We start from the raw sequence: 13,683 nt of genomic DNA on the forward strand, positions 1-13,683 counted from the left end.
TGTACTAGTACTTACAAGATTCTCAACATCAAGTTATCCAGCAACTGTTACTCCTTTATAACAGGAAAAGCAGGAAAGAAAAGAATCATATTCTTTCTTTGTACCCATCGTCCACAAGACCACAAAGAGAAAAGGACCGTGACATCTCAATAAGCCAAATCATATATCACGACAACACAAGTGGGCGTGGTTACCACAGCATGCATGATCCAATTTCTTGGAGGTGCATGAAAGATGGGGGTCAGTTAGGAAGGGAATCCACAATTATATGTCATAGGAGGATTAACTGTCTGTCTTGGTTGTTGGTTTATCAGCACATATCCTGTTGGAAATATAAACAAATTACTACGAGATTTAATACGAATAAACAGAAGATAAATCATGACTGCAATAGCAGAGATTAAACTAATCATGCGAACTAGCATAGCAGATGAACAGATCACATCTAAGACACATACTAGAAACATGAATTATACCACGATCTCGAACAGGAAGGATAGAATTACATACGGTGCAGCGGGAGCAGCACCGCCGGCATTGACGTTGTCGCCCATGTCGTCGAGGATGAGGTTGCCGAGGTCGTTGGCGAAGTCGTCGCTGCCAGCAGTCACGCGAGTGCGCTCCCCAAAAACCTGATCACCCCTCTCCCGTATAGGATCACGAGAGGCGGGGTTCCGGAGGCCTGTTGTCCCTTCTCCCGGTGCACGCCGAAAGGAGGGGTGAAGAAGATTTTCTTGGCGGCGCAATGATCTGAAACGGTGGTGCGAAACCATACGAAGTGGGGGCGGCTAGGGTAGACGTCTGCCTGACTATATAGTGCGGGCCGGGTAGGTAGTAGGAGTAAACCCCACGTCCGAGTCGTCACGATCCAAAAGAATCGGAAACGGTTCAGTAATTAACGCGTCCGTTAATTATTGAAGCAGCAAAAATATAGACAACGTGCATAGCTCTGTCCTTGGCTCAATCTCGCAACCCGCGGCGCGTCGTGGCGTGGCATGGCGAGGCGAGCGACGAGGAGGAGCGCGTGTGTAGGTCTCCTCTTCTCATGCTCATACAAGTGGTAGAAGAGCTCACCTTATAAAGAGGTGCATGTCTCTCTTAACTTTCGTGGTGGGACTAAACTCTAGTCTCATTCACTCCACTCACATGTGTGCATGAATGGGTCAAGAGAATTTCAGAATTTTAGTTGGGCTTTAGGCCAAAGGCCTACTAGCAAAATTCCAACAATCTCCCACAAAGTCTCATTGGCACATCTCATCATTTAGTTCCATAACATTGTTTATATACCAGTGCTTAGTGCAGACTATGAAGTTGAACTTCCACTTAGAGTTTTATGCTACGCTAGATCACAACTTGAATACTGAACTATGCCTTGAACTACAAGTTTTCTGCGAAACTAATTTCACAAAAATTCTTGACTGATACTAGGCTGCCGCAAGGCTTCCCCGCAGGTGGGGCATATACGTCATATTCCGGGGCCTTTCATGAATTTATTAGAGAACACCCAATTCTCACAGACTGCGACGTTAACAATCAAATTCATATAGGTGTGTTCCTCAGGAGATGCTCTGCAGGACAACATCTCTGCTTACTCAGATAAGCCACTTGGAACACATTAAGATAAATATCAACCTGCCATGCAGATCAGGAGAGTATTGCATCTTCACCGAGTGGGATAATTAAAATAGGGATACTCTCCTCTCAGCTGACCAACAGCTTGTCTTCCACTTCTACTTCACGGGATCTCCGATCACATAGAGTTGGTTACCACTATGAACAACTCATGCGGTGGATCTCAGACCCATCTCCATCGATGCATTATCTATCACATTACGTGATAGACCCTTTGTGAAGGGATCTGCCAAGTTTTTCAACGTTTGGATATAATCCAACGTAATAACTCTGAAGTTCCTTAGTTTTCTGACAAATTTTAGTCTCCTCTTCACATGCCTTGAGGACTTCATATTGTCCTTAGAACTGTTTATCTTCACGATCACAGTTTGATTATCACAGTTCATCAAGATAGGGGGTATTGGTTTTTCAACCATAGGTAAGTCCATCAAGAGCTCACGAAGCCACTTTGCTTCAACAGTGGCAGTGTCTAATGTTGTAAGTTATGCTTCCATAGTTGACCTTGTTAAGATGGCCTGCTTGCAAGACTTTCAGGAAACATCACCACCACCAAGTGTAAAAACATAACCACTTGTGGCCTTAATCTCATCAGCATCAGATATCTAGTTTGAGTCACTATAACCCTCCAGTACCCTTGGATACCCGGTGTAGTGAATCCCATAGCTCGCAGTGTCTTTAAAATAGCGCATAACTCTCTCAAATGCATGCCAATGATCATCTTCCGGTTTTGACACAAACCGACTCAGCTTGCTCACAGCAAAAGAGATGTCAGGCCTCCTGGCACTCGCCAAATACATAAGCGAGCCAATAATCTGAGAATACCTCAGTTGATCTCTAGCAATCCGTCGATTCTTTCGAAGCAACACACTAGCATCATATGGAGTTGGAGAAGGTGTGCAGTCGCTATACCCGAAACGACTAAGATCTTTTCCACATAGTAAGACTGAAGCAGTGTGACCCCACCATTCTCATCTCTCAACAGCTTGATGTTTAAGATAATATCAGCTACTCCTAGATCCTTCATCTCAAAGCAACGAGATAAGAAATCCTTAACCTCCTTGATTAAATCAAGTTTGGTTCCAAAGACCAGTATGTCGTCGACATACAGACAAAGAATAACTCCTTCGCCCCCACCATAGCGATAGTACACACACTTGTCACCATCGTTTACTAGAAACCCGGCAGCAGTTAATGTTCTTTCGAACTTCTCATGCCACTCCTTAGGAGCTTGTTTAAGGCCATATAAATACTTTAATAACTTGCACAACTTTCCTTCCTGACCTGGTACTACAAAACCATCTGGCTGATCCATGTAAATTTCCTCCTTCAACTCTCCGTTGAGAAAAGTCGTCTTAACATTCATTTGATGAACAAGAACACCATGTGAGGCAGCCAGTGATAGTAGCACCCGAATTGTGGTCAGTCTAACCACGGATGAGTAAGTATCAAAAAAGTCTTCACCTTCTTTCTGGGTATAACTCTTAGCCACAAGTCGTGCCTTGTACTTTTCAATCATACCATGAGGTCTAAGCTTCTTCTTGAACACCCACTTACATCCTACAAGTTTGCACCCATAAGGACAGTCAGTGATCTCCCAGGTTCTATTAGCTAAGATGGAATTCATTTCGCTACGAACAGCTTCCTTCCAGTAGTCAGCATCAGGAGATGCATAGGTTTCTGAAATAATCCTGGGTGTGTCATCCACAAGGTACACAGTGAAATCATCACCAAAAGACTTTGCAGTCCTCTGTCTCTTACTCCTCACAGGAGTTCCATTGTCACCCTCAATAGGATTCTCAATGTGTTCCATCGCAATGGTGGGTTCGGGAATTACAGCAAATTCCTCACTAGATGGAGTAGGTATCTCCTGATTTGATCAACTCGACATATCCTTCATAGGAAATATGTCCTCAAAGAAAGTCACATCATTCGACTCCATAATCGTACCAACATGCATGTCGGATACCTCGGATTTTATTATCAAAAATCTATAGCCAATGCTATGAAAAGCATAGCCCAGAAGAACACAATCCACGGTTTTTGGTCCAATCTTTTGTTTCTTGGGAATTGGTATATTGACTTTCGACAAACAACCCCAAGTACGTAGAGCTTCAATCTTTTCCTTTCCCATTCCTCAAATGGAGTCATGGTCTTATGCTTTGTGGAAACTCGGTTTAGGACATGACATGCAGTCATTAGCGCCCCCCCCCCCCCCATTCCTTGGAGAGACCCGACGTGTCTAACATGGTGTTAACCATATCAGTTAGAGTTTGGTTCTTTCTTTCGGCTACCCCATTTTTACTGAGGTGAGTAGGGAGGCGTCCTCTCATAGATTATACCATGTTCCACACAAAACCCTTGTTCAAGAATTCATTCGATTAACCAGTTAACTTGCCGATTAATCCCTACTCATAGGATCATCGAGTAGCCGATAAACCGAAAAATCATCCGATTAATTGATTAAATGTCCGATTAACTTGCCGATTACCCGATTAATCCCCTACTTGCTAACCAACCGAGCAGCTACCAGTTAACGATTTCCTCAACAATGCACAAAACAGATCAAATTCATTGGAAAAATACTCTCCACCACGATCGGACCTAAGCCGTTTATTTTTTTGATCAAGTTGGTTCTGCCTCAGCTTTATAGTTTTTGAAGAAAGCTAAAGCCTCATCTTTCTATTTCATAAGATACACATAACAACATCTAGTGGAGTCATCAATCAACGTCATGAAGTATCTCTTTCCATTTTTTGTCAACACGCCATTCATCTCACAAAGATCAGAATGTATAACCTCTAGTGGCGCCAAGTCTCTTGCCTCTGCAGTCTTATGGGACTTGCGAGGTTGCTTAGCTTGCACACATACTTGGCACTTGGAGCCTTTGATAGTAGAGATTTCCGGAATTAAATTCATATTGGCTAGCCGCGTCATGCAACCAAAGTTAATGTGAAAAAATCGTGAATGCCAAATATCATACTCATTATTGTGGCAAATATTATTAATAACTTTAGTACAAACATCTAACAAGGACAGGCGGAACAAGCCTCCGCTCTCATAGCCTTTTCCAACAAAGTGTCCATACTTAGAAATTACAACTTTATTGGACTCGAAAACCAACTTAAAACCATCTGGACATAAACGGGAACCGCTAACGAGATTTTTATTGATGGACGACACATGATGAACGTTCTTCAGACGCACGGTCTTCCTCGAAGTAAACTTCAGATCAACCGTACACCTCAAACAATGGCAAGTGACCTGTTTCCCATCAGCACGGGAGAAGTCGCTGTGGCCTGGTAAGAAGAAAACATGAAGGCGTCAGCACAAACATGTACATTGGCACCTGTGTCAATTAACCAATCAGGGGATTGAAATACCGAAAGGATGGTAGGAAAAATAGCGTACCCTGATTCCTTCGTACCAGTATCACCGATGAAAACATTAGCAGACTTGCCGCTCTTCTCATGTTCACGCTCCTCAAAGCGGTTAGGACATTTCGTAGCCCAGTGATTAGGTCACCGCAGACATGGAAAAGTCCCTTCCCTTCTTATGGGAATTCTTCTTGAAGTTGGTAGAATGTGATGGCTTGTTCTTTGCATCAAACTTGCCTTTGCCCTGAGTTTTTTTTGTTATTTTTGAACCTGTTGGGCTAGAAGTTTTTCTTTTTGTACCATGTGGGCACTAGAAGCTCCCTCAGCAAATCGAGCACGTGTGTCTTTTGCTCTCGCCTTCTCTTCAATATCAAGAGTACTAATGAGATCCGCAACGAAAAACTCCTGTCTCTTGTGTTTTAGGGAAGTAGCAAAATTGTTCCACGAAGGTGGAAGCTTGGCAATGATGCCTCTGGCAACAAATTTGTCCGACAACACACACTTGAAGTACTCAAGTTCTTTTGCGAGCGACTGTATCTCATGAGCCTGCTGTACAATAAAGCGCTCATCAGTCATCTTGTAGTCATAGAATTGCTCCATGACGTACAACTCGCTGCCGGCGTCCGAGGCACCAAACTTGGCCTCGGGGGCAGCCCACATGTCCTTGCCGTTGTCAAACGACATATAGAAATCCACAATGGAGTCATCAAGAACACTCAGAAGAGCGCCTTTAAAGAGAGTATCGATCTTCTCAAAAGCTTCTAGTTGTGCTGGATTAAGATCACCCTCAGGCTTGCCCTTAGTGGCTTCATAGCCGCACATGGTCTGAAACCAGTAGACTGCTCTCGTGCGTCACCTCCATATTGCACCTCCTTAAAGGCAGGCGGCTTCAAATGCGTAGCAAAATCACTCGGAGTAAATTGCATATAATCAAGTTTTTGAATTGTTGGAAATATGAGAAAATTACTACGAGATTTAATCCGAATAAACAAAAGATAAATCATGACTGCAATAGCATAGATTAAACTAATTATGTGAACTAGCATAGTAGATGAACAAATCACATCTAAGGCACATACTAGAAACATGAATTGTACCACGATCTCGAATAGTAAGGATAGAATCACATACGGTGCAGCAGGAGCAGCACCGCCGGCGTTGACGTTGTCGCCCATGTCGTCGAGGATGAGGTTGCCGAGGTTGGGGAAGAAATCGTCGTTGGCGAAGTCGTCGCTGCCAGCAATCGCGCGAGTGCGCTCCCCAAAAACCTGATCGCCCCTCTCCCGTACAGGATCACGAGAGGCGGGGTTCCGGAGGCCTGTTGTCCCTTCTTCCAGTGCACACCGAAAGGAGGGATGGAGAAGACTTGCTTGGCGGCGCAATGATCTGGAACGGTGGTGCGAAACCATACTAAGTGGCGGCGGCTAGGGTAGGCGTCTGCCTAACTATATAGACAATGTGCATAGCTCTGTCATCAGCTCGGCTTAATCCCGCGTCGCGTCGAGGCGAGGCGAGGCGAGGCGTGGCGTGGCGAGGCGAGCGAGGAGGAGGAGCGCGCGTGTAGGTCTTCTCTTCTCATGATCATACAAGTGGTAGAAGAGCTCACCTTATAAAGAGGTTCAACTCTCTCTAAACTTTCATGGTGGGACTAAACTCTAGTCTCACTCACTCCACTCACATGTGCATGAATGGGCCAAGAAAGTTTCAGAATATTAGTTGGGCTTTGGACCAAAGGCCTACTAGCAAAATTCCAACATATCCTAGTACAAGTGGCCGGCAATGGCCCATTCAATTAGGACAAAGCAGCCTTTTCCATTTCTACAAAGTACTAAACGGGCTAAATTAACACATAAACAAAGCACGAAACATTGAGCACCCAGACTACACAAACACAACACTAACAATAAACAGATACTTATAGAACTACTAAATGCGCACGTGCAGCGCACGTTGATATTTAGGCAATATATTAATTGCACGTGGATATTAGGTATGATATTATTTGTGTGTTTTTGTGATTAGTGCAATATTTGGTACAATATTAATTGCACGTCAAACACGTTGAACGCTCGCCATTGAAGCACTCTACATCGTTGAATTCACCTAGTTTGATGGCCGAGATCAGTTGGATCTGCCCCTTTAGGTCTTTTTATATTGGTATAGATAAACTGATAACACTAAAGACTATAATTTCTCCTACTAATTCTGACGGAAACAGCAAGACTCTGCTACGTATTTTTATTGATTTTTAAATAATAATAGAAAGCCCAAAAGATAGCAAACAGCAAGCAAAAAGAAATAAAGAATACAAACAAGAAAATTACAACAACACTGCTCATTAGAGGCTAACATATACAGATGTATATATATATATAGTTGAGTTGGTCATCCGAAAGACTGCACCTAGTGAGGCAGAGGCACAAAGGGCTTCGTCTTGGCCCTATGTGTCAGAAGCTTGAGTTCTTCCTTTACTCGCCACCTCCAGGCATAAAGGCTAGGGGGCACGTTGTTGAAGACAAAGTCATTCCTAGTGTTTCATATAGCCCAAGCCACATGAATAATAATATACATAGCAAATGGTAGATGCAGATAATCTTTGAGCTTGGTAACCTGTGCTTGAATATCAGAAGTAATTGGACTCCAGCTTGGGAAAATATAGGTCCAACACATATGAGCAAACCTGCAATAGTAAAACAAGGTGACCTCTGGTTTCCAAAGTGAAGTCATTACACATGGGACATGTGTAATCATCAACAAAGAATTTTTTTTTCTTTGTAAAAGTTCTCTGGAATTGAGCTGGGTCATCAGGAGGAGCCAAAAGAAATTTTAATGCTTGAGTTGGCTACATGTTTTCCAAAGAGACTATATAGCAGGAATTGTCTGATGGGATTTCTTATTCTTCTTCTTCAGCCATTACAACATGTAGTACACTAATCTTCCTCTTCATCCTAGGACATAATTTTCGGAGGGGCCTAACACTGGGTCGATTCCTATATACCGAAAAAGGCTTTCGCCACGCTTTATAAATAAAGCAAACCACCAAGAGTACACATACACGGACTAGTTCAGTACACACACACACCCGAGAGATATAACAACAATACAAAGGTTCTGCTGAGGGCACAACTCAACAAGCCCAAAACACAAAAAGAAAAGGCGGCCGCAGCCGGCGACGACGACAAAGTCCAACATCTAATCAAGCTCTGGAGGAGGCGTCGGCGATAAGCGGGCGGCCATCGAGCGAAGGTCGGCGATGAAGGCGACCCGATCCTGAGGGCGGCTAAGCAGCCGCCAGAGCTGCAAGAAACCAGACAATTTGAAGAGAGCGTCAGTGGCACGTCGGAGAGGGATGCACTGAATCACAAGCCTATTGCAGATGGTCCAGAGGGTCCACGCAAGTGTGCCAATCTCGAGCCACCTAATGTGGCGAGAGGGCAGAGGGGAATTCTAGAGTAGCACCCCGGTACCAACACTACACTATTCGGATCTTGCCATCTCCCGTAGACTTCACATGGAATCAATCACAAGGACATTAAAGACACACACACACACACACACACACACGCACACACGCACACACACACACACACACACACAATATATATATATATATATATATATATATATATATATATATATATAGGGTCGCGCTATTTGTCACCCTAGATGAGGAATAGTTATTCTTCACCCCCTCTATTTTACCATCAATGCAATGTATTTTTACGTTTCGTAAATTTTGTCTTATTTCATATATAAGAAAAGAACGTAAGAAAATATATACTCGTCGTAAAAAATATTTTATATTACGTAAAATTACGAATGTAAAAACATAGTGTAAAACATACATAAAATATGATTTTTCTGGTCTTATAACCTAATTTTATTATTTTTATCAAATTTTACATATTGAATCAATATGCATGTAACTATTTATATTGTAAACATAATTTATTTAGGAAGCGACCGTAAGATTACTTCGGGTGAAAAATAATTTATTCTGCACCCTGGATGACGAATAGTAACACTATATATATAAAAAGGTATCTAATAATTTTTTCATGAGGTTAAAAATACATAGACTCACATGAATTTTTTCATGAAACTCATTTTGAGGTATCTAATAATTACTAATGAAGTATATTAAAAATAATAAAAAGGTATAAAAGATTCATCTATGTGGTATATATATAGGGTCTTTCAACCAAGATCCAACTCATGCAATGTAACCAAATAAACCTTAGATAGGTAAGAATACAAATTGCCTTCCAAAGGATATAACAAAAGCAAGTGGCGTCCATCCTTGCCCAGATGGTTGTTTGTGGGATAACGTGCTAACTTCGTCTACGTTTGTGTGTCTTCAAGTTGGATTCTTCAAATCTACGTTACTCTTCATCGGCGGAGGCTGTTCTGGTGCGCTGGTTCTATGGGGACTTAGCACGACGACTTCCCAACTGTCTAGCACAAGTTGTGCCCGACTCCGACGATGGACGGCGATGACGGCGGCGCACCTTCGGCTCGCTCAGTGCTTGTAGTCGTTGTTAGGTGGTCCATGAATCTAGATGTAATGTTAATATTTTTGGTGTTTGTTATACTGCCATGATTAAAAATGAATAGATCAAAAGTTTTCCCATAAAAAAATATTTTATAATCTTGGTCAAACATAGAAATGTTTGACTTTCTAAAGAAAAAAAAAATGCACCCTACATTTTGGGACAGATAGAGTAGCAAATATCGCCAATTTCAAACTTTTTCGTGCCTTCGAGCTGAGCTCTTGGTGAAAAACAAGGCCCGAACCTAGCCTGCACACTGAGCTTTCGGGTCTAGGTATTCATGGCTAGGTTTATTCTCAACAGATCAATCAAGGCGGGAGTAGGGCTATTACCAGCGACTAGGGGGGAACCTAGGTAAATCATTTTCTGCGAGCCCTGGTATGTCACATGACTAACTAAATCCCATAGAACTACCACCAGCTGTGAGGCACCAATGAAATTTGCCAAGACACGCCATCCCTTTTGAAAAAAAAAACAGAATAGTTCCAACACATGCAAAACACCGCCCATCATTTTTCAATGTCGATCGATGTCATTAGTCAAGCAAGACCACAAAGCTTCCAGTCGGTTTACAGCAGTGTTAGCAATTTTGATTATGATTTTCGAGCAACTCTTGTGTACATCTAAGAATGACAGTTTCAAACAGTAGCCAGTGCCACACACCATAGGGAAGACAAAAGCTTAAGAGTGAAGGACTGATAGGTAGTCCGTACTACCATATCAATGTACCGTTTATACTATATAGGCATGTGCATGCACAGATGGGATGGTCCACGGTCCAAAACGATCATTTGTTCGTCGAATTTAAGTCTGAAACAGCTAAGTTTTTTTTTTTTGCGGGAAGAAACAGCTAAGCTAGTGCGACACAACATAGGGAAAACTAAAACATAAGAGCAGAAGGTAATAAGAAGGTAAACACTTGATGAAGATATTAATGAAATTGCATCTGATGTCTTTTGATCACATGGCGATCAAATTATGCATCACATAGTAATAATTTTTACAATAGTTCCGCGTCGACAGATTTGATCCCTTATTACAAAATTGACATCTGGCCATCCGGCGTTCACTACTGCTGGAAAATAACGAGCAGGTGCATGCTCCATGGCGTTCACATCGATGGATCGGTCCCACAGTATATTTGATATGATATATGTAGGAGATGAGCGATGGGTTGCGAGATTATTTACAGCGCCCATGTGTCGAACTTGCCGGAGACAAAGTCGTAGTGGCCGCCGACCAGCTTGAGGGTTCCGTTGGCCACAGCCTCCTTGACGAACGGGTAGGTGTTCAGATTCTGGAGGGACACGTTGACGGCCTCCTGCAGAAACGAGAACGAACGTTTCAGAAACATATCATCTCTTTGTCAACAAGTTAATCAACTCATTCACATCTACAATTGTGGAAGCAACGAGAAATGGTAGATGGCAAATGGTGCGAAAGAGCGAACCTTTTCCAAGACGCCGCACTGCTCCTCGGGAGACATTTCTGAGCACTCATCCTTGACCTTCTTCCTGGCTGGGAACCCGATCCTCACCCAGTCCTCGACGAAGTGGCTGATAGACACCAACCGAGCAGCTCCAGTCAGAAAGAGATAACCAAATAAAGGTTCATTCAGATTTGAGCCTGTGTTTCACTCTACGAACTTACAAGGTGTCGTCGGCGCCATCCTTGAGGTTGAGCAGGGCCTTGATCCCGCCACAGCGGCTGTGGCCGATCACCACGATGACCTCAACCTTGAGGGCGCAGACGGCGTACTCGATGGCCGACCCGACACCAGTGTGCTTGTTCTTGCAGTAGCACGGGACCATGGCAGCGATGTTGCGGACCGTGAAGGCCTCACCAGGCTCCAGACCCAGGGTCACCGACGGGCACACGCGTGAGTCAGCGCACGCGAACACCATGTACTGCACAACCGAATCCTTTTAGTTGACAACATTTCATAGTTTATTTTATTTTACTTTACTCAATATTTCAGTTACTTTTTTCTAGAAAAGACACCAAAATATGAGAACATTTCACAGTTTCTGCTGATAAGCAGATACGCTATTCTATTATGGCTTAGCCGCATTAGCCAGCAGGGAGAAGCAAACAAGCACATATGCTGATGCCGAAATGGCGTGTAGGTGGAGTGCACGTTTATGAAACAGCACTGCCACTTTTGACATACTGTGCCTGACGGCTTTTTATTCGGTCCGGCGGGAGAAAACCAGAAATAAATTTTGCTTTTGCAACATGGACCTGAAGAGTAGAGGATAGACAGACGCACGGGAAACAGAAAGGCAGGCAAAGCATGTAGCGGCAAGGTTCTTCCGTCGCTCGACCACAGCACCAAACTACCGAATAAAGACTTGATTATGACCCATGACAGCAGACCCGACGGACGATTGATCATCTGTCAGCCATGCCTTTCTGTGAGTTATCAAGAATGGAAGACAGGACCACCACTGTCTACAAGTTCTCCTCAGATTGATAGCACTTCCTTGGAAGGGTAGGGCCTGGTTAATTATGTACGCAGAGCAGCAGGGCCACAGCCATGGATGGCTTTTTGCCCTGTTCACGGTTCTTGTCTGTGCGGTCTGACGCGGCCGGCCGGTGCCAAGATGGTGAAGGTTCCAAAGTGAACATCATAAAAAAAATTATGTTCATATGTGATAGCGCAGAGCGGCGGCTATTTTCTAGGAAGAAAATAAGAGACGAGGGACCGGAAATTCAACACGGCGGTTGCTGGTCCAATTTTTATCAAGGGGAACGTCAACAACCCACCATGGCATTAGCAAGCATGCCAATTGAGAATCTCAGAGAGGGGGAGAAATTGTACTACTTGCAAGATTCTTAAGGAATAAGTTATCCTAGCTAGCAGCTATTCCTCCTTTATAACAGGAAAAGGAGGGAGGAAAGAAAAGAACCATATTCCTTATATCCATTGTCCACAAGACACAAACACACAAAGAGATAAGGACGGTGACATCTCAATAAGCCAAATCATATATCATGACAATACCCGTGGGTGTCGTTAGCTAGCACAGCATGTCAGCATGCATGATCCAATTTCTTGGAGGTTCATGACCGGTGGGCGTTAAGTAGGAAGTTGATTCCAAGATTGTATTGCATCATAGGATTCTCCCTCTTGCTAGTTGGTTTCACAGTACGTATCCTAGTATCAAGTGGCCGGCAATGGCGCGTTCAATTAGGACAAAACAGCCGTTTTCATTTCTTAATCTAATATACTTTGACCGTGACAGGGAATGCTATGGGCACCCGACCCCAAACCCGCGGCGGACTTTGTCCACGATCGGACGCCGAACGGCGGAACAAGCAACCAAGAGTTCGTTGCCAGCAAGAGAGAATCAGAGTGTGTGTATGTGTGCATACCTTGGGTGACTGGTGGGCCTTGAGGGGCTCGAAGAGATCCGGCTTCTGGCTGCCATGGCGAGAGAATAACCAGGTTAAGAAAGCAGAACTGGATAATCTCAAGAAAATCGAACCAGATCATGATCGAGGAGGAGGATTTCGTCCTGTTAGAGGAAAGATGGGAACTTACTCGTAGACCTCGGTCTTGAACTTCTCGAAGCCGGTCTTGAGGCGCTCCACGGCGGGGTCCATCTCGAGCAGGGAGGGTGGGGGAGGATGTGAGGAAGAGAGAGAAAGAACTTGCTGGAGGGTGGGGGAGGATGTTGGGTGGGATTCTGAAATCTGGAGGAGGGAGGCCCCAGTTATATAGCAGCGGGGGTGGGGGAGGGGAGGGGAGGGGAGGCATAGGGGCAGCCGCCGCTGATCGTCCCCTCGTCTCCGCTAGCGTCTCCCCGGATTAGTAGCGGTCAAACAAAGATGACGACACGTGAAAGGAGTAGGGCTGCAGCTGGTTTCTTGGCCCGATCGCCGTTTCTGATTTCTCTTTTAGTTAGAGGGTGCTTGGATACAAGGGATTATTTTTAGTCTGACTAAAAATAGTCTATTTTAGAGGCTAAAGTTCCAAGCACCCCTGACTAAAAAGAGGTTAGGACTAGTCTTGAGGCTAAAATCTTTTAGTCATGGGAAACCTACTAAAATATGTATTAGCTCTCTCTCATCTCATTTAATTCCTCTTCTTAGTTCTGGATTGGAGGGTTTGGAGGATAATAAAT

General features: G+C 43.9%; 1 protein-coding gene across 1 annotated transcript; it reads right to left on the bottom strand.

Annotated features, from left to right (window-relative positions):
* Positions 1-10,460: 10,460 nt before the first annotated feature.
* Positions 10,461-13,233, bottom strand: LOC123149009 (carbonic anhydrase, chloroplastic). The gene is made up of 5 exons (XM_044568538.1): positions 13,101-13,233; positions 12,932-12,980; positions 11,207-11,463; positions 11,007-11,112; positions 10,461-10,877 (listed from the first exon to the last, which is right to left on the bottom strand). The coding sequence occupies exons 1-5, from the start codon at positions 13,160-13,162 to the stop codon at positions 10,743-10,745; spliced, it is 609 nt and encodes a 202-aa protein (XP_044424473.1). The 5' UTR covers positions 13,163-13,233; the 3' UTR covers positions 10,461-10,742.
* Positions 13,234-13,683: the final 450 nt, after the last annotated feature.

The sequence above is a fragment of the Triticum aestivum genome, chromosome 7A (assembly GCF_018294505.1).
Source record: "Triticum aestivum cultivar Chinese Spring chromosome 7A, IWGSC CS RefSeq v2.1, whole genome shotgun sequence".
Classification (NCBI taxonomy): Eukaryota; Viridiplantae; Streptophyta; class Magnoliopsida; order Poales; family Poaceae; genus Triticum; species Triticum aestivum.

What these genes read in the sequence shown, in the direction of transcription:
- LOC123149009 (XM_044568538.1), bottom strand. Translation starts at nt 13,162, where the DNA reads ATGGACCCCGCCGTGGAGCGCCTCAAGACCGGCTTCGAGAAGTTCAAG. An exon ending in TTCAAGACCGAGGTCTACGA is followed by an intron (nt 12,981 to 13,100) that starts GTAAGTTCCCAT and finishes TCGCCATGGCAG; the next exon opens with CCAGAAGCCGGATCTCTTCG. An exon ending in AGTGCGGCGTCTTGGAAAAG is followed by an intron (nt 10,878 to 11,006) that starts GTTCGCTCTTTC and finishes TCGTTTCTGCAG; the next exon opens with GAGGCCGTCAACGTGTCCCT.